At 42.7% G+C, this 26,721-nt stretch overlaps 1 protein-coding gene across 3 annotated transcripts in view; it reads right to left on the bottom strand.

Moving 5' to 3' along the window:
- Nucleotides 1-26,721, bottom strand: part of EBF2 (EBF transcription factor 2) — a 197,569-nt gene that overhangs the window by 20,308 nt on the left and 150,540 nt on the right. For all 3 annotated transcript variants that reach the window (XM_079927902.1, XM_079927900.1, XM_079927901.1), the window contains exons 9-11: nucleotides 20,618-20,735; nucleotides 18,964-19,094; nucleotides 17,925-18,051 (exon numbers count right to left, since the gene is read on the bottom strand). In XM_079927902.1, coding sequence (XP_079784028.1) covers nucleotides 17,925-18,051; nucleotides 18,964-19,094; nucleotides 20,618-20,735 — 376 coding nt within the window. The remainder of the gene's footprint in view (nucleotides 1-17,924; nucleotides 18,052-18,963; nucleotides 19,095-20,617; nucleotides 20,736-26,721) is intronic.

Here is a 26,721-nt window from a genome sequence, read left to right as displayed (position 1 = left end):
ACCATCCCAACTGCAAGATCTGGCAAGTACACGTTCACACATTCACACACACACACACACACACACACACACACACACACACACACACATGGGGGGGGGTGTTGTTTATACATACATATACGAATTCTTTAGGTCCACCAGTAAAATGTGTACTGTTCCTCGTACAGGTAATAAGATGTTTGGTTTTCATTTTTTGCTATGTATTTCACTTTTTGTTGATTTTATTGTGAATATGATTACTCCCTCATCATATTTTCTAAGAGTTTTACTAGCACCTAGAAACACTTTGGTTGTTATGTGTCTGCACAGGCAGTGTGTGTGAGGGGAGTGTGTGGTGGTATATACTATAGTCATTAAGAGAATCAGCTTTTGAGTCAAGTAGATCTTGGGTTTAAATTCCAGCTCCGCCATTAACTTCTGTGAACGTCTGTTTAAAATCCATCTCATGGGTTTGCTGTCAAAATTAAACGAAACAATATGTAGCATGCCCCCAGCACAGTTCTTTGCAGGTAAAAGATCTTAACCAATAGTACTTGTCTCTTATTTTGTAACCAAACCCCTGACAGATGTACTTATTTGTTCTGTTCATTCTTAGGTTTGTACATTCAGAACATCTATATGTGATGATCATTTTGTCTCCTTTTGATAAGTATATTAATTCTGTTTAGTTCTCTGAAGCCCATTCTTGTATTGGCTAAAACTTCCCAAAAAGTGTCTGAAAAGAGGATGACTTTTTTTCCTTTAAAGTGGGAATGACACTAACACTTCAGCACCAAATGTGATGTTGGCTATTTGAGATAGATATTAGTTATCATGTTTTTGTTGTTGTTGTTGTTGTTGTTGTTTGCGGTACGCGGGCCTCTCACTGTTGTGGTTCCGGACGCTCAGGCTCAGCGGCCATGGCTCACGGGCCCAGCCGCTCCGCGGCATGTGGGATCTTCCGGGACTGGGGCACAAACCCATGTCCCCTGCATTGGCAGGCGGACTCTCAACCACTGCGCCACCAGGGAAGCCCTAGTTATCATGTTTTGATAAGGGCTTTTATCAGGACTTCTTAGAATTTTAGGAAATTACAGTCATATGAATTTTCTCCCTGGACCAATTTAAATTGTATTTTAGAGTAGATTTCTCAATATTTCACAATTAATCCTTGACTCATGGATGTGGTATATAATTTGCTTAGTATACTTCTGAATACAATTTGTTACTGTTTTCTTATGATTGCTGGTGGGAGGATGAAATCAATTACATTACTGAGAATAGCGCCTGGCACAATTTAAGCCCTCAACACGCGTCTGTTACTATTATTGTTGCTGGGGATTTGTGTGCCCATGTTAGTAACTGGGACAGTGTGCATGGTGTTGTTGGCTTCTGAAATTTTATTTTATACCAGCTTTGAAAAAATAAATTGAGAAGCTTTCTATATTTTATCCTATGCACTATAAAACTTATATTGCATGGATATTATCTCTTGACTCAAAGTTTGAAAGAACCCCTGTGAAACTGCTCTTGTCAAAGTCACCAATAACATCTTAGCCAAACCAAGAGGAAATTTTCCATTCTTACCTTAAACTCAAGTTAGCATTTGACACTGGAAAAACTCTCCTGCTGGAAATACTTCAACTCATTGGCTTTCTTTTTTTTTTTTTTTGCGGTATGCGGGCCTCTCACTTGTGGCCCCTCCGCTCAGCGCCCATGGCTCACGGGCCCAGCCGCTCCGCGGCATGCGGGATCTTCCCGGACCGGGGCACGAACCCGTGTCCCCTGCATTGGCAGGCGGACTCCCAACCACTGCGCCACCAGGGAAGCCCTCACTGGTTTTCCTGAATGCACACTGCCCTGTTTCACCCCTGCCGCTCCACTCAGGCAATCGCAACCTACTTTGAGGACTGCTCAGCTTCCTCTGTCCGTCTGATGCTTCTTGTTGCCAAGGCAGTCTTCTGCTTGCCTATACATTCTTCCTCAGCAACCTCATTAGTGCCCCCAGGATTCCCATGTCAGGCCACATGCTATGACAAATCTTTACTTCCAGTTCAGATAGCTTGCCCAAGATTCAGCCTTATTTATCCAAGTATTGGCTGGAAATGTCCACCTGGATGACCCATAGATTCCTCCCTTTCAAGATACCCCAACTACTACCCCAGTAGTATTCATGTTACTCACACTGAATGGCCATGAGCCATCAAGAAATCATGCATTTCATTAAGATTTTAAATGTTTTAGCATAGAATCTAATAGAGTATTTGTTTAAAATTTCTACTCTTCTATTTATGACTCTCCACACAGTCCCTCACCCCGCACCAACTTTATTACAACATTCTGAATAGTCCTGTTTCTAATTTTGTCTTCCTTTAGTTCCAAAGAGAATATCCTAAAATTTCTAGGTGATTGAGCATTAAACTCTTAATTATTTATTCTAATTAATTGCACTGGATTCAAAAAGGTGGCCGGCAGAATATCTGCCTTTTGAAATGTATTAAGTTTTTTGTGAATTCATATTAGTCTTGTCTGTGTTCCACGGGAAATGCTTTCAATGTATTATTTAATGTATCTTTTTGATCATATTATTTAACATCTTTTATACATAATTGCTGCTATAAATTTATCCTTCCACATGTTCCTTGTATGTCTAATAGGTTTTTAATGTATATGTTTTTCTCTAGTGATTAGGAAGATGCACATCCTATTTTAATTTAAAATAGTCCCTCTGGCTTTCTATAAAAGTATTTTATTTTTCCTAATTGTTTGAGTCTATGGAGCCCCTCCACATATAAAAAAAACTGTTGCTTACCCTTAATTTCCCCACCTCATTCTCTGTACTTCTACATTTTTGTTGATGTTTCATCCTCTTCAGCTAATATTCCTATTATTAGATTTTCTATGATCTGTCCCTTTAAGACATTAACTTTCATGTTTATGTTAAGCTTTGTCATCATATTAACAATAATTCAGATACTATATGTTTAATCGCTTTTTCTTCTGACCAGTGGTCCTGTGGTACCATAACTTTTCCTTTCTTGCCTTCTTCACTGATCAGTGCTCCAGCAGTCAGCTTACCTCAGTAGGAATAAGAACTGAATTCTGTCGGGGCCCTTGAAATAAGAGACTGTCTTTCTGTTTTCCTCACATATTAATGACAACTTCTCTGGACATGGAATTGTTGAGTGTACTCTTTCCATTCAAGATCTAGTTTCTGCTGTGTCGCTTGTTCTCACTGGGGGAGGGATCTGGGAGGTTTTGTCAGGGTTTCCCCCATTATTTCCTGGCCCAGCTCTTCTTTTCCCACGAGCGGAATGTCACACATCCTCCAACACAACCCCATCTGCACACATCAGCACAATGGCACAAAATTTCTGGCATATTGATGAGACCAGCCTAGCTTCACGCACGAATACCAGATTTCCCTTATTTTTATGTTTTCTTGAAAATATTCTCCAATATATCCTGGGGATGGGGGCCGATTAAACACTTGTACTCAGATTACCATCTTACCCAGAAACACATGTAAGAATAGCTGTGTGTATAATTGGAATCATTCCGTAAACTGTTTTTTTTTTCTCCACTTAGCACTATAATGTCAGCAATTTCTGAAGACTTTTTCTTTAATAGTAGGATTTTTAGTGACTATAATACTCAATAATGAAAACTGTTACGATCTCTGTTAGAATGAAGGTTTTACTGTGTTACAGGCATTATGCTAACGCCTTTTACATACATTAGCTCATTCAATCCTCATTACAACCCTAAGACATGGAGTTTATCCCCATTTTAAATGCACCTCCAGGCAGTAAAGGTGGGATCTGTACCCTGGATTCTATAATTTCAAGGCCTGTGCTCTTCACCTTTTCTGCTGTAGAACCAGAGATGTCATTCCAAGTCCCCGCTACATATGCCAGCAGCCCCCGGGCCAAAGGCTACCCCTCTGTCCTTCGCTACTGGACTGGAGTTGGCCAAGGGCAGAGTGTTGAAAGTGGCCATGCTACCCTCTGCTTCCACTCACCTACTCCCTGCACCCCCTTCCACCCCTCCCCAGGCTCCCTCTGCAGCTTCTAGCAAAGGACAGATCAGAGAGTGCAGCCCTGCCCAGAACACTGAGGGTGAGAGAAGCCCCATTTGGTATCAATCAGCAAACACAAACAGCGTCCCAGCGCTGCGGGGTGAGCAGACTTAGTGAAAAAATGGTCTAAATCAATCATAGCCTCATCTTTTCTCAAATATGCACCATTTCATTACCTAAGATGCTGATTTTCTTACATGGAGAAAACGGAAATTTTGTTTTTTGTTTGTTTTTGTTTTTTTTTTTTTTTTGCTGTAACGCGGGCCTCTCACTGTTGTGGCCTCTCCCGTTGCGGAGCACAGGCTCCGGACGCGCAGGCTCAGTGGCCATGGCTCACGGGCCCAGCCGCTCCGCGGCATGTGGGATCTTCCCGGACCAGGGCACGAACCCGTGTCCTCTTCATCGGCAGGCGGACTCTCAGCCACTGCGCCACCAGGGAAGCCCAGAAAATGGAAATTTTAAATATGGGTATACTCACACTGTGCTGAGCAAAAAGTACGGGAATATCCCATAAGGCAGAGAATCTAGCCACCCTCCCCAAGGTCCTCGCTGTCTCCATGACTGTCCTTGGCCCTTCTCTTCCATCTGCATGGGTAACAGGTTCTCGCTCCCTCTCACTAGAGCTCTAGCGGTCCACCCTTAGCCGCCACTAACCTCCTTATTCCTGGGTCCTTACTGCTGCTCACAAAGGAATCTGCTAAAGCTGGGCTCTAATCGGCACACATAAGGCCTTCTCTCTCACAGACTTTATCACACAGTGGTACCCACCGTTGTCCCTGTTAGATGAAAACCCCCAGGACACAAGGGTGACGTCTGGTTCATCTTGTCTTCCCTCCCCTCCTCGCTCCCCACCTAAGTCAGAAATAGCAGACTCTCCTGACCACACTGGGTTAGCAATTCACGTTTTAAACTGAATAAGCAAAACAGACATACTCATCTATTTCTCATGTTGAGTGTTTTCTGGAGGCTCTGGCCAAACTTCGCAGGCATAACCTGTGGATGGGTTCTGTGTGTAGCCAAGATGAGAAAGACAGTGACACACACACCATCGTGTATATGTATATGGACAGGGAATAATCACACGGATGTGCCTGTGCGCACACACACACACACACACACACACACACACACACACACACACACACCATGCCACTTAAGTGCTATTGTGAAGTAAAAATCATGAAGTCCAAACCGTTTACTCAACACCAAACTGTAAGAGGAAAAATCAGTCAGTCCCTCAAGGGTTCAGCCTTCAAAACATCAGGATTGCATTGGACAACTTTTACTCTGGTTCCAAACTCACGTCGCATCCGACCAGTTGTTCGGCCTCACCTTGAGTCCCAACTTGCCCCCTCCCCTCTCCCTGGGTGTTCTCTGACTTTTCAGGCCTGGTGTGAGCCAAGTAAACCTCAATTAGCTAATGAGGTGCCCGAGACCAGCACCAAGACTGTCTCTCAGGGCCAACCAGATCATGAGCTGCCGTCATCAGTGTGAATTTACAGCCTCTGCTACCACGTGGAGTGCGGGGATGGTGTAAAGTCCTGCCAACCCCTTGGCTGACGGGGACATAGAGAAATGCTGGCAAGGCGAAGACACAGTAAATTAAAAATATGCTTCAATGTATAGGCTCTATTTATCTATGTCTTTCTTTAGTAACATAACATGAAGGTAAAAGGTCATATCCCCACTGAAATATAATTTATATTTACCTTTTATTAAATAATTATGGCATGGCATGAAGTTAAATATTACAGAAGCTAATCAAGGGGGAATTCAATAGAGAAAACTCAGACATGAGAATTTCGCCTTTGCTATACATAGAATGTCTTAATCCTCCACTGGGAGTCATTCGGGTTTGCTTAAGGAGTTTAATAATACACATTTCAACTGCCACAGAATCTAAATCCCCTTTGGATCAGCCTTGGAAAAACTTTCATCAATACCTTGAGATTTCATAATATTTCTCCTGAGAGCTTGGATCTCACGTGTCATTTCTTATTTTGATTGCAGGGATAATATATGAGGTTACTTACGTATCTCGGACCCAACGACTAGATATAAACTATAAGCAATGTGTGAAGGGTTCCTTTTATAAGTAAATAGTATTTAACTAAAAATATCTACTGGGAGCCACTCATTTAAAAAAAAAAGCTGGCTGTTGCTCAGTATTAATTTTCCCAAAGCGTTGGTGAGATGGATAAATTCTACATGATTGTTTTTCCTTAAGAGGAGTCACAGAGAGAATATAATGCTTACCCCAGCTTATGCCTCTACTTGTGTTTCCCAGAAATAGAGGGAACAATGGCTAACATGGAAAGGGGACTCTTGGTTAGAGTTCTGGTCAAACCTCAACAAAGACAGTGTTGACTTTGTAGGTAGGTGGTCATTTCTGCCATTGACCAACAGAAGTACTTATCGCAAAGGTAGCAATATCAAGGGCCGATTGAGTTCCTTTACAGAAATTGGAGAGGAGACCAAGAAGATGATGGGGTGAAGGAGATCTGAGTGTTCTGTCAGGCTGCCACTCTGGGATATTGGCCTGGGTTGCAGCATTCCTCACTAGTAAGTCTTCAGTTGGAGCCTAGGACACTGCAGAGTCTATGGATGGCCATCAAGAGGCCGACAAAAGTCTAGAAGTCCGAACCTAGTTGTGTGTCTGCAGCTACGTGCATTTATCTGCAGCAAAGGATCTTCACTTCTATCACAGAGACCACGGGCCACTAAGGGGTTCAGGCCACAGAACTAGAGGATCTCTCCAGTCCTAACTCTAAATTCCAACCTTCTCCAGGAATAAAGAAAGCAATGGAAAAAGAATCCTGCTCAAGAAAACTAAAATCTATGTAACGCGACTGCCAGATCAAAAGATGGACTTTGATGTGCAGGCTGAGGAGAAAACATGCATGAGGAGCACCTCTCCGTACGGCTCTGGTCAGACAGTTACTCTCTATTGACGGGACAGGAAGGAGTAAAACAGCCTTGTTTGCCTGGGGAGGAATCTGCATGCACACAGACTAGCTCCTGCCCTCATGCCACCTTTAGGATGTCTCCATTCTGCTCCTCCCTCAGTGTCTATGACTTCAAAGTGCTTTGATATTAACGTATTGATTCCTGTGAGGTCTGCCTTCTTTGTGCTATGATTTTCGTTCCTCTCTTTCTCTCCCAATCCTTCCAATTTTCTCATCTATTCATCTACCTTCTGCCATACTCCTCAGGTGTCCAAGATTCAAGGCTATGTTCCATTGGCGTTATAATGCTCCCAAGTTAAAGAGTTTCATAGCATTTGATGGTGTGGTGGAGATAAAGCTGGCCTTTTCCTGGGATGCCTTAATTCCTAACTCTGACCAATCACACCACCTTCAAGGGCAGGTGGACTTTGGTTTATGTCTCTGCAAAAACAAAAGGTTGGGCTAAATGGCCTCTAAGACCCCTTGTAAGCTCTTGCATTATATGATTCTAAGACTATTACTTAGTTGGTGCCGTGAAATTCTTCCTTGAGAAGTGGAGATGGGTGGAGTTGAGGCCATGGGCTGTTGAATTAAGTTGTCTTTAACCTTTGCTACACTGAAATCTCTCCCTACATCCATTTGTTTCAATGTAGCAAAGGTTCAGTGTCACCAATGTAAAAAAAAAAAAAAAGAACAAAGATAATAGAGGAACACATTATTAAGAGGTGGTACCTGCCTTTGTGGATACAGGAATGAGAACACAAGGTGAGAAATAGCAGTGCACAAGAGAAAGATTAGACGGAAGCCTTTGATATTTAATTTTAAATGAAATATTAATTTAATATTTAATTACGCTTTGGTTTCAAGAAAAACTGCAGCAGCAAGACAGATTGTTTGAAGAAGGGAGTAATATACATGGTTAAGGAGACAACTGTAAAAATTAAAAATAAATTTCAAGGGTAAATCTAAATGCCACCACGGAGCAGTTATGAATATGCTCTGCTCTCTGTAATGTGTATTTAGAATATTATAGCTGAGACTACCAGGCCATTAAGAGGCTGTGATGTCTCTAGTGAAACAACAGCCCCCTATTCTGGGGTCTCCAACGGAGACATCATTCCTCAGACTCAGCTGAATGATGGATCTGAATTTTACAGGCAGTGGGAGTTTTAACTTCAGTAAAGCTACAGGCTACCAGGAGGGCTCTTCATGCAACCTGTTTCTAGTGCAAACCAGGAACAACTGGTACTTGGGCCCCTTTATGATATCCGAATTGGGTATTTTTAACTAAAAATCAGATTCATTTCTTAAATGAGATTTTTTTTCAGGATAATGCTATAAGAAAAAAAAGAAGAAATGTGAAGTGGGTGAGCTATTAACAGTTGCCATCCAGCGTGCACACCTGTGCAGTGTGGCTCAGTGGAAGCAGGACCCCACGGCCCGTGCCCAGCCTCGGGGAGGGAGCCGTGCAGGGTATGATGTGGGCGGCAGGGCTGTGGAAACATCTAGGCCTCCCATTTCTCCTCCCAACTGCTGCCAGGTTTGGGCCATTTTCTTGTTGATTAATGCTTTCGCCCAAATAATGAACAGGGAAATCAAATGCATTTGTTTGTGCTAAAGGACTTGAGGACACAGGGAGGGGGAAGGGGAAGCTGGGACGAAGTGAGAGAGTGGCATGTGCATATATACGCTACCAAATGTAAAATAGATAGCTAGTGGGAAGCAGCCGCATAGCACAGGGAGATCAGCTAGGTGCTTTGTGACCACCTAGAGGGGTGGGATAAGGAGGGTGGGAGGGAGACACAAGAGGGAGGGGATATGGGGATATATGTATACATAGAGCTGATTCACTTTGTTATACAGCAGAAACTAACACACCGTTGTAAAGCAATTATACTCCAATAAATATGTTAAAAAAAAAAAAGTAAAACGTAAGAATTGTTCTGGGAAGGAGTTGACGTGGATGCTTTGGCTTCTACTTGTTTCTCCACAGCCAGGGGGTTTTGTCAGCTTCTAAGTTCAGTGCACACCTTGGGAGGCAGCTCCTGAGCCTGCACCTGGGCCAGCTGGGCCCTGTCGGCCTCTCCTTTGAAAACCTGTTTCCCCTTCAACCCACTTGCAAACAGCACCCATGCTCTCGGGCTGCCTTGGCCTTCTCTGTCACCTAAAAACCCTGATTTCTAATCTCGACCCAGATATGAAAGGCATGATATGGTGGGTCTTTCAAGAAGAAGCCACCTTTTACAGAAGAGAAGGCATGCAAAACAAAGTCCGCCCTTGATCAAACAGCAGTGAGGAAGGAAGCTACCAAGAACTCATCCCAGGAGCTCTGTATCCCACAGCCAAACACTTGGAACAGTAAATTTTGCTCATGTCTGTATATTCCTATACAAAATACATTTGCATGTCTACGTAATTTCATCCTCCCAGTAAGACAGGTATCTTCCTGTTTTTTAGGTTAGAAAACTAAGGTGAAGAATAGTTAGGTGATTTGCTGGCAAGTTCAGACTCAAATTCAGGCCTCTAAACCCTGTGTCCCTGACTTCCATTCCAATGCTAAGTTGTCTCAAGTTTAATAACCAAGTGGCGTTCATACTTTTTTGGCCTTCTGCAATTTCAGTTATTCATGAAGAGGATAATTTCTATGACTTCTAGGGAATTCAAAGCGCTTCATGGGCTCTAAGCCTACATATCACGCTGAAATAGAAATATCCATTTAGCAATCTGGAACACCAGGGCACGGGTAAGGCATCCTCTGAGCCCCCTCCATGCTCACTGGCGAGGCCTGTCTCCCGTGCACTTCCTCAGAGTAACGGCCAGAGAGCCAAGGCCACTGGCATTTGCCAAGTAAAACTCCGGATGAAGCCAAATGATGGTCTTAGCGTCATTTCTTCGAAGAAGCTATACACTCTTGGTAAGTAGCACAGTTCAGTGGTTAAGAGCACGACTTTGGGATAAGACTGCTATGTTTGGACCTAGCTTGGTGACCTTAGGCAGCAGGATTCTCATCTATAAAGTTGAGATACGAATGGAACCGTTAACACGGGAAAAGGTGGTGATTATATGAGCTCAAAAGACACAGCCTGGCCCTACGTGCTCAACAGACGACAGACGTGATCACCGAAGTACTAGCATCATTTTTTTTTCTTATAAGTTCTATCCGAACTTAACCAGCAATCAAATGTGAAACCCAGACTCTGCAAAAGGTCATAGGAAGATACTGAAAAGCTGTGCCCATCTACCCCCATACCCTCAGTGACCTGCCATTCCACTCACGCATCATGATTTTTCACTGGTTTCTGTGGATGGTACAGGTATTACAATTGTAGACGGTGGAAATTCTACCCCCAAATGCCTTGTTCCAGACTTTCTCTCCCTGCATCCTCAAGACAGACAAGAAGTACACTGAACAACCAGTAACCACGGTCCCATTGGGTGCCCCTACCAGGATTATATTTCTGCACTGCCAGTTTTTTGTAGAAGAGTCTGCAAGGGGTGTAGGGGATCTCTTCCCCACTAAGCCTCGGCTGGTACCATCTCTAGGTCTCAGACCAGACAGAGGCAATGGGACCTTTCCTGACGAGCTAGATTCTGGGGTGGATCTCTTGACTCTGCAGCAGCAGGCTGCACTTTAGCAAATCGTGGTCAGAGGAAAACAGACCTGCAGAGTCACATGTGTGAAGACGTGTTGCTTTTCAGAGCCCTGGTGTTGTTCGTGCTGTACCTGGCAGCAACAACTGTGGGAAGCTGATTACTGCATTTTGTCTAATTATACCAGGTGAGTTCCATCTAACGGGCTTGGGTTTATTGTGGTGGTGCCTCCTTGGACACAGGAACCATCAACAGTTGGACCAGGAACCATAAGATGTGTGTGGTGGGGTGGCAGCTGAGGGAGGGGAGGTTTTCTGGAGGCTGCCTTCCTACCTCCTGCTTTCTGAGTCTCTTTCTAGAAGATTCCACCTAAGAGTAAATACTATTGTGTCTGTGGTGTAATGACTCAGTCTCAAAAGAACTGCCCCATGTTGTCGAATACATTACAAGCCAGGAAGTCACTGCAGCAGCCTGATGAGCAGGACTCAGGTTTCCCAAACTCATTTCTTTGTTTAAAACACAGATTCTCAGACCCTCCCAGAAGAGTACAATTCGATACGTCTGGAGCGGGGCCCAGCATGATTCTTATCCTCGGCCAAATTCGGGAAACATCTATGGGTCACAGTATAATTAGCACCAGAGCTTTACAGATGAAGAAAATGAGGCTCAGAGAGGTTAGGTGACTTGACAAAAGGACAAACAAGACATGGGTGACACAGCCCACATCCAAAAGCAGGTCCTGTGGCTGAGTCCGCTGCCCCTCCTATTAGATTCCATCCCATCCCGGAATCTCACTCCGTCCCCACTAAAACCCTCTAGGTTCAGGGTTTCCCTTTCCTCTGGAATCAATGTGATATTTTCCACCTCACTACGGAGCTGAGTGTTGTGTCTTAGCCTTCAGTGGTCTCTGAAGCATCTTCCTGTAGTAGCACTGGTTGGGACTGGAGGAGTTGATTCCCAAGGGGCTCACAACGTGTGGCTCTGAGGCCAGGCTGGCTGGAACGCCTCGCAGGGAGAAGGTCACCACGATCCTGCAGGCTCCCTGGAGGAGGCCCCAGCCCCATCTTCAGTCACCAGGGGAAGCCACTGCCTTTCCAGCTGTTGGTCTAAGATTCCCAATGGGTTGTAAATTAGCTTTACATGTTCGTGGCTGCTAGTTGAGTGGACCAGAAAAGAGACCACCCATCCATTTCCTGTGGTGCCTGGTCCCCTCTTTGGATAACATCAGCTGCTTGTCTCCAACAACCCGAGTCGCATTTGGCCCAGGAACCTCAAAGTGGAAGTGTTTAGGGAGAGTGACCAGGCTCATGAGCTATCCTGGACCGTGTTTGTATTTCTGTTTTCTTCTCTGACTGTGAAAGCGTATACTCCTGCATCCCTACTCTTCTCACCCCTAACTGCCTCCCAAGGTCCTTCCTTCTCAAAGGCGAGAAGGATGAAGTTTCACTGCTTCATCTGGAAATACTTTCTTTGAACCTAAAGAATCAAGATTGCCGATGTGTGCTGTTTCAGCATTTAAACGTGTGATGCTAATTTCTTATATATTTTCTTCATTTAATTTTTGGTTTAAAATTACTTCATTTTGTTAGAAAATAATAAATATAAGTAAAGAAAATGAAAAAAATTAAATAATAATATCAACATCCAAAAGCCACCATTGTTAACACCTTGGTATGCAGGTTTTCATACCTTGGGTTTTTTAATGAAACTACTCTTTTTCATATATATATATATATATATATATATATATATATATATATATATATATATATATAATTGGACCATACTGTACATACAGTTTTTAAGCTTTTTTTAAAAAAAATCACCATCTTTCATGTAATTAAATGTCCATCCACAGCATTACTTTTAATATCTAGAATGTGTTTCAGTGTAAGGGTGTTTTGTTATTTATTTAATGAGTTCCCTAATGGACACTAAGAATGCTTTTAATTTTTCACGATTATAAACAGTGCTCCAATAAACAACCTTCAGGTAGACTCAATTACTTCCCAAGTATACATTCCTAAAAGTAGAATTGTTGGGTTAAAGGGTACATACACTTTTTTAAGGCTAGTAGCATTAGGGTACTCTCCTGGAGCCATCTACCTTCCTGTCGTTGCCTTAATTTGCTTTTATTTGATTATTAATGTGGTTGGGATTTTTTAAAACATGTTTATTGCTTGATTATATTCCTTCCTGAATTAACTCTTGATGTTCCTTGCTAGCTTTTTTTTTTTGCGGTACGTGGGCCTCTCACTGTTGTGGCCTCTCCCGTTGCGGAGCACAGGCTCCGGACGCGCAGGCTCAGCGGCCATGGCTCACGGGCCCAGCCGCTCCGCGGCATGTGGGATCTTCCCGGACCGGGGCAGGAACCCGTGTCCCCTGCATCGGCAGGCGGACTCTCAACCACTGCGCCACCAGGGAAGCCCCCTTGCTAGCTTTTTAAAATTAATCTTTATTGGCGTATAGTTGCTTCACAACGTTGTGTTAGTTTCTGCTGTACAGCAAAGTGAATCAGCTATACGTATACACGTATCCCCTCTTTTTTGGATTTCCTTCCCATTTAGGTCACCACAGAGCACTGAGAAATGTTCCCAGTGCTATACGGTAGGTTCTCATTAGTTACCTATTTTATACCTAGTAGTGTACATATGTCAATCCCAATCTCCCAGTTCATCCCACCCTCCCTTCCCCCCCAGTACCTTGCTAGCTTTTAATTTGGGGGGGGGGGGTTCTACTTAATTTATGAGATATCTAATCTTCACCTGGTTATCCACAATGTATAACATAATGGCTGATCAAGAGTAGGCATAAAATGAAGTTTGCTGAACAAATGAATGAATCTTTTTCTATGTAAGATAATATGTCATATGTAACAAATACGTTCCCAGTTTGTCCTTTTCCTTTTGATTTAATGAGGGAAACTTAGACATGCAAAAATTTTCTTTTTATGTAATCACATATTTATGCTTGCTGGTTTCTGTCTTTGGGATCAAGCTAAGCAAGGCTCAATTATAATAATTTTTTGAAATGCCTACATTTTTAATTAAAAATATTTAATTCAAATATGTTTCAGTTTATGATATGAAATTAGATATCTAACCTTTTTTTTTTAATGCTTAACTAGTTGGCCCAACACCGTTTGTTAAACATGCCATATTTTCCACATTGACTTGAGATGTCTCCTCACCCAAACAAATACTTCTGTATTTATACTATTCGTGTGTACAAAAACTGTTTATTTTTAAGTGTTCTCTTCTGTTGCATGACATTTCTATATGTTCCTGCAAAACCCCATATTCTTCTAATTACTGAAACTTAAAATAGGTTTTCAAGTCTGGTAGGGCAAGGCCCTCTCATTTTTCAAAATGCGGGGTCCTACTTTAGCACCTTTACTTTTACAGGTGAACTTCTGTAAAGTTTCCCCAAACATTTTGTTGGTACGTTGATTGGCATTGTGTTAAATTTATTCATTAATCGACATCTTTACAATATTAAATCTTCCCACCTCACCGCCAGCTGGAAGTATTTTGTCCTTCCTCTGAACTCCCTTAGCACTTTATACCTTTTTAAAAATCACTTTTCTAAGCTATACCCACCCAATTTTTCAAACCTGAAACCCGAGAGTCGTCCCCTCCCCTTCCTTCCCCAACCTTCACCCCATCCAATCAATCAACAAGTCCCGTCAATGTTACCTCCTAAATTTCATCCACTTCTGCCTGTCCCCACCACCAGCACTCTAGTCCAAGCTGCCATCATTTCTGGCCGGGGCCACCACACTGGCCTCCAACCGACCTCCCTAGCTTCCAAGCCATTCTCACTGCTGCAACCAGAATACTCTTTTAAAAGGCAAATCTGATCATGGCACTCCCAACTTTAACTATTCCAACAGCGTCCCCATGGCACTTGGGATAGAGCCAAACAAGCAGGCTCAACCCTCTCTTCCAGCTTGAACCCAACCTCTCTTTAACATTCTTTCTTCCCTGTTCATGGTTGCCATCAAACATATCCCATGTTCTTTCCTACCACAGGGCCTTTGCACACACATACTGTTTCATGTGTTTGAACTGTCCTTAACCTTCCCTATCATTTTAAGATTCCTCTGACATACATCCCCAGCATCCTATACAACTCGTCACATTTGTAATTCCTTGTTCAAGTCAGCCGCCGTGATGATAACAGTAATAGCAATAATAATATTAATAATATACACCTTTTGAATAATAAGATACAGTTGCTCTCTATTTCAAATGCTTTACGTGCAGAGGTGCTCTAGACCTGGTGTGTACCAGCTCATGAGAGCAGGTTGTTAAATTTTCAGGAATGCTGTGAGCTAGCTGATGTCATACTGGTAGCTTGAAATCAGCCATGGTGAGAGTACCTGCACCATGGAAATCAGCAAATGCTACAAACCAATGCTCCCCTGCCCCTTTTCCCTGGAGAGCTGGCTGTTAAACCTTTACTGGCACACCACTGTTGCCATGCACTGTATTAGTTAGTCATCATCACAGGTCTGGAAGGTAGGTAGCCCATTTTCTAGATGGGGAAACTAAGAGGTTAAGTCACTCCTGCAAGATTTAAAGCTATGTAGAGGCCAGCCAAGCTGTGCGTCCAGCCAGTCTGACCCCAAAGCATGAGCAGTTCACGTTTATTTCACTATATCATAACGTTGAGGAAGGAAGGTGCCCCCTGGCCTGACTGGTCTGCAGCATCCCCAGCACAGAGCACGGGGCTGAGCAGAATGGGCACATTCAACTGATATTTGCTTCAGGAATAAGTCAACGATGTCTCAGCACATCAGGAAAACAGAACTATTTGCCGACACTGCATTGCTAAACAGAAGTCACCAGACAGGATGGCCAGAGCCCTGAGTCCTTGTTCTGACTCCACATTGAATTCAATGGGCAAGTCATTTCTCCCTGGGTCTCAGTTTTCTCACCTGCAACAGAGGGAGTCAGATGCTCTTCGATGTCTCATTATCTCTAAAATTTCTGGATTTACATGTAACAAAACATCTATTATTTTTACTGTTATGTGGGCTCCTTTTTTAAAAAATCAGCCTTATCCCCACCTCTCAGGCTGTCATCTGTTCTCTACCTGAGACATTTACCCCCAATTCATTGACTGCCAGGTGCTATTCTAGCTAACACTGGTGAACCAAACAGAAAACCCAGCCCCGAGGAGGTCTAGGGACAGAGGAAATGTGAATGGAGAGGACAGGAGGTCAAAAAGATAAGGACGGAGGCAGACAGATTTCCACACCTGCGATACATGTCTCTGCTCAATGCCCCTTCCTCAGAGAGACCCTCCCTCATTCTCTATCCTGTCCTTGTCACTATCTGAAATTACATCATGTATGTTCTTGTTGTCTGTCTCTCCCTCTAGAATGCAAGCTTTATTAAGATGGGGGGCTTTATCTTGCCCGCTTCTATATCCCAGAGCCCAGAGCTGTGCCAGCCCATGGTAGGCATGTAATAAATGCTCATTTAAATGACTCAAAAACAATATCCCTTTGGAGCTAGAATAGTAAATATTTTATTGCAACTGCAATAGAGTCTTCCATAGATCCACAAAAAAAGGTAACCCAACCAAGATGTGCCTATCACAGAGAGAAAACCTCAAAGGCAAAATGTTAAATATATACCTAAAAATCACCCTCTTCCACCTACTCCTAACTGATACCTAACCCGACATTTACGCTTAAACAAGAACAGGAGGTTAAGTCCAAATGAGAAAGAATACACTATAAAATAATATTATTAGAAATTCATAATATGTCTGATATAGTTTCTTGATTTCTATATTTCTTTCTTTCCCCTTATCTTCTCTTCAAAACAACAATATTCTAGTTGATCTCCCTGCCCTCAGCTGTTCCCCTGACTAACTCAGTCTTTATATATCAACAGCATTCGTTTTTCCTAAGATAACAGCTTTGAGTTACTCTCCCTCACATAGGAACCTTCAATGTCATCTTAGATCTTGCCAGATTAAGTCCTAGCTCCCGTACAAGGCCTTTTTTTCATTTTTTAAAACTGCGGTAAAATACACATAACAAAATTTACCCTTTTAGCCCACTTGAAAATGTGCAGGTCAGTAGTGTGAAGTACATTCACTTTGTTGTGCAGCCAACCTCCAGAACTTCTGCATCGCGCAAAGCTAAAACTCTGTGCCCGTTAAACGATTGCCCCCATCCCCCCAGCTCCGGTTACCACCATTCGACTCTCTGTCTCCATGAACGTGAACTTTACATCAGTTCCCCAGGCTTTACTTCATGTGACCCTGCTTTACATCACTTCCGCAGGCTTTTTTTTGACGTCTATTCCCCAGGCTTTTCATCACATGACCTTGTTTAATATCACGTGACCCTGTTTTAGGCACCATACAGAACTTTTGGGCTGTTTTACGGTTTCCTTCCCTGCCATGCCTAGCTCATCTCAGCTAAGTTCTGGTATAAGTTCTACCTAAATGGATCTGGTATAAGTTCTACCTAAATGGATCCCCACAGCTGTTGAACCAGCCTTCTCTCCTCCAGATACAGGCACACGTCACCCTTTGCACCTTTGCACGTAAGAGTCCCATAGTTGAAACTCTCTTCCTTTTTCTCTTTAGCTATCCAAATCCTCCCCATCCTTAAAAATGGTCTTCAATTTCATCTCCTCCTTGAAACCTCATCCCACTACTCTAGTCCACATGAAAGTCACTCTTCCTGAAACTCGTATTCCATTCACTGGAAATACTAAACATTTTTGAACACTCTAATTCTCCTGCTGTTCTGTGCAATATACCATTGCCTCTTCCAATAGTTCCTAAATTTCCAAATAGGGACCATGTTTTCTATGTCGTTGTCCCTTTAACCTGGAAAAAAGTAGTAGATACAATGTAGGCATTCAACAAATATTGAACCAATTAGATAATTTCTATTTTCAAAAAATTTTTAAATAATTTGAATCGCTCTGCAGCATCATTAGGCAACTTTCTTGAATCCTTTTCAAGAAAATTTAGTTATAGCCAGCAACTTTGTTGAATTTTTTAATCTGATTTGCCTGGATAAAAATCTATTCTAGCATGGTTCCAGCTGAATTAAATTCATAAGGATGGACTCCTGAAATGAGATGCCATGACCGTCTCCCAGACTGCAGAAATTGCTTACATAAAATACAAATTTAGAATCAGGTTCACATGTCCCCGTTCAATGCCTGTCACCCAGTCCACACTTCCTACACCAGTAGAAAGACCTAGAAGAGTTAGAATGATTATAAAGTGTAAAGAGTAGGAACTAGAGCAAAGGTGAACCAGGAGCCAGTCTCCCTTGGAATCATTTTCTCACCCACCTGTATAAATGAACCTCCCTGGAGCTCCTTTGCAGAACTGTTTGGATTTATAAGATAATGTCACTTCTACTACTCCAGGAATGTGCCGAGGAGGAGTCTGCACTCTGATGGCATGAGGAGTTATTAGCTGAGGAATGAACAGGCAGAGAAATAAAATACCTATTACACAAGTTATCATAGAGATACTGAGCACAGGAGCATCTCCTGCTGCTACCCCCATCCCCATCCAGGGCAAACTGACACCCCAGATGCTTTGAATGCCCTGTCCCCGTGTCTCATGTGTTTCTCTCTCTCACCCTGGAATTTCCTTTCAACCCAACCTGTGTACGCTTCCCTTCCTATCAGCCCAGCTCAAGTCCCTCTCACCTCCTGGGCCCCCCCCCCAACCCTCATCCCTGTCATCATTCCCCTCCCTCATTCCTACACTGCCATGACCTCACAAATTGATTTGGCAATTTCCATTACAAACTTAGCACTGTTACATATCTTTTGGTAACCTGTTTTGCTGTTTTTCTCATTATCACAGTAGAAAAATTGGAAATTACAGAAAAAAAGAAAAATGTTAACATTGCATAACCCAGAGACAACCGTTATTAATCTTTGGCATGTTTCCAGTACTTTTCTATGGTTGTGTGTTATATAATTAGATCTTACATCCATAGATACTGTCGTCCTGGTTTTCTTTCGCTTAGCATTATAGCATGTGTTCCCTTTTCCTGTATCATTAAAAATATTTCAAATAAAAGTTTTAAATAAATGATGACACTTCATCATTGAACCATTCTCCTATTAGCCGGTATCTAGCCAGTTTCTAATTTTTAACAATTATAAACAGTACTGCAGTGAATATTTATCTTTTTAAGGGATCCATGCCTGCAGTAAATTGTGGCTTCCATGTCTTTTAATCCTGGTGCCCCACTTATAATAGGTACTCAATAGTGTGTGTTCATGTTGCTGGCATTGCAGAATTACTAGTTTCCCCAGATCAAAACAATCTTTGGGGCAAAGAAAATCAGGGAAGCGAGTTGCCTTTGCCTACCTCACTCCATACAAGCATAGTCCCAAACACCACTTGGAGGCCATCAAAGAAGTTGTCCCCAATGATGATGACCATGGCTCCTCCGGTGGTCCAGCCTTCACTTGGGCTAATGGCTTTGATGCATGGAGTAGCTAAGAAGATAGGAAAGAAGGAATCAGGTTTGCCCTTTGGTGGTTGAAGTTTGCAGTTTGGGGGCTGGGTGCTCTTGGTCATCTCAGAAGTTCAAGTTGAGCTTTGCTGACTTGCCATCATTCCCTAACTGGTTGTTGGTTTTCACCAGGTCATTAAAGCCTAATGAGTTGACCACTACATATGAAAATGGCTAATTGTGCAAAAGGTGCTTTTAAAACTCTGTTGTTCTCACCGTCTTTTTATAAGTTGATCACACTACAAATGGGTAAATCCCTTTTCTCTCCCCACCTCCTCTGTCCCGAGATGTTAAGATCTACAAGGTCTGTTAATGTGCTAGAGAGAGAAGGAGAAAGCAAAATCTCTCAGAGTTGAAGGTTTTTTTCATCTCTATCAAGAGACAATTTCTAATCACTTTCCTAACTTTGTAGGAAGGATTTTCCCTCCTTCTTCCATATGTTCAAGGCCTCTGGACTTTACATCCCAACAGGAACCCAATATGGTTTTCAGGCCATAACTAAAGTCAATCCATCACTCCATTTCCAAAGTTGACAGGGTCAAAGGTGGAGGAGAACTTTGGCAGGACTCCAAAAACATGAACCCCCTTTGAACAGCTAGTCAATCACATCCAATCAGTCAAAAGAAACTGGATGGGTTCCTAGTTCTGAACCCTGGGATTTTCTTCTCCCCTTTCAGTGCCCACTGTGGGAGAATTAACACCACTCCAAATTCTTTAGTGATTCAATCATTTTCTTTCAGTTCATTAATTCCTGTTTGAAACGATACAAGACACATTTTAAGGGCCAAGATGGGGTGGGGTCTGGTGGGCAGTATACAGCAGGACATCACTCTAAAATAGGAGCCCCATTTAGCCATTCATTCTATATTACAAGAGTTGAGTTGTACACTAATGAGTTGAGGAGTGGGGAAAAAAGAATGTAGATGGGATTTACTTAGGTTTGTCAGTTATCTTCCTCGATATACTTTATTTTCTTGGACAACTTGAAGTTTAACAGTTACCAGTATTTCTAATTACTTGAACGCACTTGGAAAACTACCCAGAGCAGACCATGATTTCTTCTTGTCCAAGCAAACAAAAATCAATTAGTGTCAGTTTCATTCTGCACATTGTTTTGTTTTGCCCACAATCTGTTTAAGGGCACATCTGACACTTATTCATACACGTCTGGCACGGTAATGTTCCTGTTTAACTAAGATGTCATAGGCCTACATTTGCCTGAAATGCCCCTCTAGCAAAAAAAGAAAAAAAAAGAAAAAAGAAAACCCCACTGAACTGAATGAAAGAGCCGGTGAGGCACGGGGGCCTGAACATTGGCTGGGAGATGTGTGGGGCTTACATGAAAGCAGGCAGAAGTCACTGTTTACAGCTTCATTTTTAAATCCACATGGTCTTGTGTACTTTCTCCACTCCTACTCAGAGACATCAATTTGAAACTCAAACAAGGAAATTTGTGGAGAACATCATTTGTCTGCTAGGCTCAGCCTGGACAGCAGAGAGCCCTACCTTCCGATGGGTCCAGCCTTCTCGCTCTCCGCCCGTGCTTTGAGTTGTTATGAACAAACATGTTGTCGGAAACAGCCAGCACGTGTCCATCCACGTTCACCGTTGTTGACAACACGACCTGCAGATTTCAAGGATAAAGCGGGGGCGGGGGGGGGTTGAGTTAATCTCTCAGAAAGTCGTAAAAGTTGCAAAACTCTTTTGCCAGACTTCCGTATGGCTAACAAGAGACGGACCAGAACTTTGGGGTGAGCCATGCTCCTGGCATCTCAACGGGTTAGCCTTTTCCTGTAACAATAGCAGAGCGTCATGGAAAAAGAGGCCCCCTTTCGCCCATGTGCTGTCACGTATTTGTGCTCCAACTATGCCCAGGTGATGAAGTGTGGAAGATGGCAATCTGACTGGCTGGTTCTAGGAACCTCATCTCTATCAAAGAACTTGGACGATCATTCCCAGGTGACCCTTCGGACTGCAGTCAAGGAGCAGATTGTGTGTGGTCAGGAAGCTAAGACAGAAACACCAGCTGGGAGGTCATTTCTCATTTCTCGGGACTGGGTTCTTGAACATCTGACGTGTGCCAAAGTAACGCTGGGGTATGGACATGCTGCCTGATGTCCTGATGTACCTGGTGTCCCCCATGCTGGAGAGCAGCGGCGGAGATGCTCAGACCTTGGGTGAGAAGGTAAGGTTTCGGAATTCAGTGTTGAAAATGTAGGACATTTAGCATCTAACCAGACGAAAGGGAAGTGATGGGTGTGGAGTAGTGGAAGGGCATGATGTAAAGTCCAACAAAACGGAACTCAAATTCCATGCCTGCTACTTCCTAACTTAGAACCTCTGACGAATTATACTTAACCTTTTCGGATGTCCACTTTTCTTATCTGTAAAACATACACAACAATGCCTATCTTGAGGACTGAATGAGATAAAATAAGGATAAAATGAGAAAATAAATGTAAAGCATTTATGGATGGGTTCCCATCCTAGTTGCCTCGCCCCTGCCTTGTTTGGCCAGTCGATAGGACAGAGGATATTACTCATTGAGCCCCTCCCATAGTCTAAGCTCTGGAGGGGAGGCTTCAGCAAGGGGGACTCAGGGGCTCGGTAACCACAAAAGTTACAAGGCACAGTCCCTACCCTCAAAGAGCTTACTTTCAGGTTGGAGAAACATGGCAAACAAGCAAAACAAGTAGCACACAGAATGAGGTCAGATTGGCTTCTATGCGTGTGCTGCAGATCAGGGTGCAGGAGAAGTTCGAAGAGGTGGCGATCAGGTGGAACCGTGGGAAAGCACAGCAGAAACGCACTGACTTGGGCATATCCACCACCTACTTACTGACCCAGAAAGGTGAGTCATCCTAGATACCAGTCTACTTGTTAGTTACACACGGCATTTTTTTTTTTTTTTGAGAAAGGAACTTGTTACATACATATTCATGTATATGTATAGACCCGAGGAAAGGCATTGAATAGATACATAATGAAGAGCTGTGTCTAAAAATGGCTCTTCCTGTCCACTCCCAAATTAAATTCACTGATACTCTACCTGGAATTTTTCTGCCATCCCTTCCTTACTTATTAAACAAAGTGGGGACAAACCTTGACCCTGCCTTACCTCTTAACATGAGAGAAGATTCACTCCACAGCACTTAAAGTTTTTTTTACTATGAATTATTTCAAGTAAACAAAATAAATATAATGAACCCGCTTTTGTTAGAGTGAAATTTACACGCATTGAAATGTACAAATCTTAGCCGCACAATTTTGACAAACGGATACAACTAGGTAGTCCACACCATATCACAATACAGAACATTTCTATCTCCCCAGAAAGTTATCTGGTGCCCCTTTTCGGTCCACCCTACCCTCTACCCCTTGCCAAGGCAACACTCTCCTGAATCTTTTTAACCTCAAATAGGATTTCAGATGGTATCTCTAAAAAGAATTTTTATATATATTGTAATATAATAAGGGTTTGGGAGAACCCCTAAAATCATGAGTCCACAAAGTATTTCACCCAGCCTGGCACCATGGCATAACAGTGGCACACAGGAATTTTTACATGGACATAAATGGCTGCAGTTATCAACTCAAAAGCATTCACTGAGCTCCTGGTATGTATTGGGTATTATTATGTCAGGCCCTGGAGATCCTAAGCCCACAGAACAATGTGTTCCTGGTTGGCTAGTGTCTCTCCCACACTTCAGCTCCTCACTTGGGAAGGCACTACCGATTCGGTGCCCCTGCCTCGCTGTGACGCCAGAATGAACTTAAAGGAAACTCCGTTGTCATTCAGAAAATTGTATCAGTGTAATTGCTCACAAGTCAGGGATGCAGCCTGTCTAGCTCCAGGTCTGTTTTCAATTGTGTCCATGTTAACATGGTAAGAGTCTGGGGAAAGGCCTTCCAGAAAGTTCCTATCCTGCGGTGGCAACCGTAAGACAGAGACATCCATCACTCCCTGCAAGGGCACGAGGCACAAGCTCTTATCAGGGCCCCTCAGCAGAGCACAGGATGGAATCACAGTCAAAGGGAGAGAGGGGCTGAGTCTCCTAGTCCTGGGGTTAAGATGGACACGAAGGCTGAAAGCAATCACCTCTGTTTCTGCTTACCCGCAGAAAATAATAGGACAAAGAGGAGTAAAAGAAAGAGGAATCGGATCACTTTTATAAATCGTGCGCGTGAATGGATTTTCAAAGACGTAGCTGTTAAGATGCAGGGGTGGCAAAGAAGGTAGGCTCCAAAATCGCTCTTAGTCTTTGTAACTGGAAGGATGCTGATTTCATCACATTATTCAGGTAAGACCAAAGAAAGAGTATGCCTTAGTTTATATGCATAAAATACCACATCCACTCCTCAGCTTAATACTTGCTGTTCCCTTGATCAGGAACACTGTTCCCGTCCTTCAACACACAAGTTAAAAAAAAAAAAAAAAAAAAGACATAGCTGTCATCCCTGGAAAAAACCGAAAACGGGAGGGTGCTTCAGGCTTTAACTGCTAACGAGCTGTGCTAGGCGCAAGGAGGGGAACCTCAACCTGTGTGAAGATTATGTGGATGTGAAGAGCGTTCTCTCCGAGACCACGTTAATTCATTCCACAAGCTCCTTGTTATACTGTACTTGAACGCTCCTCGTGCATTCCTGCCACAAAATATGGGGCTTTCTTGAGCCAGCTGATTTCATCATTCTCCATTTGGGTGGAGTGAGACTTGGTTCCAAAGAGAACATTTCCCGAATGACATACCCTGATGGTTCAGATGCACTTCATTATTTTCTATTAACAATGGAAATAAATTTTAATCTCTTGCTGGCTAGCGCTGGCCTCTCATGACAGCAAGGGAATTAACCTGAATTATTTCAGTGTCTGCAAAATTTATTACAAGATTTTAAATTATGTCCAAATGTATGTGCGTATGCCTGTATATATATAGATACGAGGCAAGTTCCCGTTTTTAATATTCCAAATATCTTAGACTTTGAGGGATCTAAGAGAGCCTGCCAATTTAACTGAATTTATAAAATGTAAAGGATTTGAAACTCCACCACGTGAAACCAGACATGTTTGGTGGTTGTTCCTTTTTTTAGGAATGGTTGTTTTTCTTATACATGGAGACACACACAAATATTGACTTTTCCATACACGCACTCTCCTTCTGGAAGAGTGAACTACATTATGGAGGTGAAGATACGTTTGGTACATTCAAAGCTTCGAATTTAAGTTCCTTCACTGTTTTCTGATGAACGATGACAACACTGATATTATTCTATTCAGAGAAGTTAAAGTTTCTGAATGTTTGAAGACTGAAGGAAGTAGACTGTGCATTCCAGCATCGTCTCCCTCCCAGGCCTTCCCCTTCCACAAGCCAACTTCTTTCCCCCAGTGAGTATTTCCTGGGTCACGAAGGCTGACCTTTTCCATCTGGAATCAATCAGTCAGCCCCTGACAACTTCCTGAAACACCTCACTCCATTTCCTGTTCTCTCCCCCTTCTCTCTTTCCCCCTGGTTTGCTTCACTCTTCAAAACTGCAGGCCACAGCAGCTTAATGTTAGAGGGTCAGACACAGTTAGACTCCAAAACACTACACAAGGACACCTTTGACCTTCAAAAATCTTTACATCTTAGCTAAACAAATCAAGGTCAACATTTCTTACCATTACCTTGTTAACTATTTGTAGGCATCTTTGCCAACGATCTTCTGATCACAGACTCATCAATACCGCTTGTTCTCCTAAGATCAGAAACTGATCTGTTTTAGAAGTAGCGAATTTAGTATTGACAAAATACCATTTGTATTTTAGTTTGAGGTACCTGAAACTAAAAATCTCGAGTATTATAATAAACATATGCAGAGTATCCCATCCAAAAGGACTTCTCTGTCTCACCAGTGTCTCCTATCACCTAAACCTGATACCTAGTCTTTTATACAGCTGTCAGATTCTCTTGGCACTGCCGCTCTGCTGGCATAGCCCGAAAGGATGCCAGTTAGGAATACAGATGTCCATAATTTGTGTGGGATGGACCCCCAGCTTTTGCTGTTGACACTGGTGACAGCTTTCATTTGTTTCTCAAAGTTGGTGTATCTGTATTTCAGCTCAAAGCTCCAGTAGGAGGGTCTGCGGATCTGAAGACTAAGCCATCGTAGACTAGAGCTCTCCTCAACTGGTACGCTTCAACTCAACGCAGACGCAACAACCAATCATATTCACGCAAATATCACTTATGACAAGGTAGCTTTCATTCAAGGTGTCAAGAAAGGAGAAGTAAGGATCTGCTGAAATTGCTTGCATTTTTGTAAGCGGAAGTAGTTTTTCACGTTTTGCCATTCCTCATTTTGTTTAGCGTGATCTCTAATTTTTGGTGAGGCCAGATCAATAAACGCAGACCGATCGGTGCGTGACAGCGTAGGTTCCCTTTTGAATCAATCCAATTAAACGGCAGTTTTAGCTGATTATACAGAAGTAGAAACGTGAGTAAAAAGTTTGTATGTCCCCTTGAAAACGACAAGAAAGTTTTAAGAACAAAAGCTACAACTGTGTGAGCAGTCTGCTCAAGGTACTCAAGAAAACGGATTGGCTTCCTCAAATTATATTTTCCTTCTCATTACCCAAAAGCACTCCCATGTCCCCCACTCTAATAATTTATACAAAGCAGGAGCTGAGTTGTAAAGAGCTCTTTCCTGCCTATAAAAGGCCACAGTGGGAGTTACCCTTTCGGTGGACACATCCGTTAATCTGCCTGTACAACTAATTTTCCAATAGAGGAGCTGTTTCTTTGGCATCAGAATGACAGCCTGTGGCAGGAGGACTTCTACCACCCTGATTTATTCCCACCATTGGGTTATTTTTACGCCTGTCTCCAAAATGTCTATGGCTCTTTGCAACATCACACTTAAAAAAAAAAAAAATCCATCCTTCTCAAAGCTCTAGCTGTATGACTTAGTTGAATCAGAGGAATGACCAGCTTGGATACTACTGCCAGCCAGGCTTTCTCAGCTCATACCCAGGTGTTCCTACAAAGACCCTAAGCCTCATACAGGAGGGTAAAAGGAAAAGAGAAGTCAGAATGCAAAGGGTGTGGAATGACTAAATCATCTGCTCTTTGAAACAGGCGAGAATCCCAGTGTCTGTACTTGCTAGAGAATAATCACGTTGGTTGGAAACCTCCCTGTACGGATCAGCGTTGTTGCTTTGAAAACACACCCAGTTCTACCATCCGTCAGACACATTTCCCCTCCATTTCAATGAGGATCACGTACCTTCTAACTGAAGATGGGGCGTTTGGTAGTTTAATCTCAGTAAATTTACAATAGGTAGCATTTACAGCCCGCTCGACGTGGAAGACTCCGATACCTACTTACAAACATGCGTACACCACGCTAAATAAAATGGCCTCGAAAATCCCTGTTATTTTGCCAAGTATGGAAAACAATTCTTTATGACATTTTACATCTGGAAATGGAATTAAATTCATGATGTGCTTTTCCCTTATAACTGTTCAGTTGCTATATATGTTATTTCAGCTTTCCCAAAGCGTAACTATTATGTGGGATTTTATTTTCCACCTGTGGAAGGAGGAAAGAAACACAGAGACCACTAAAGGGACAGA

This window comes from Stenella coeruleoalba (genome assembly GCF_951394435.1).
Source record: "Stenella coeruleoalba genome assembly, chromosome: 7".
NCBI lineage: Eukaryota > Metazoa > Chordata > Mammalia > Artiodactyla > Delphinidae > Stenella > Stenella coeruleoalba.
The sequence above is the reverse complement of the archived record's forward strand: the minus strand, read 5'-3'. Positions and strand labels throughout refer to the sequence as shown.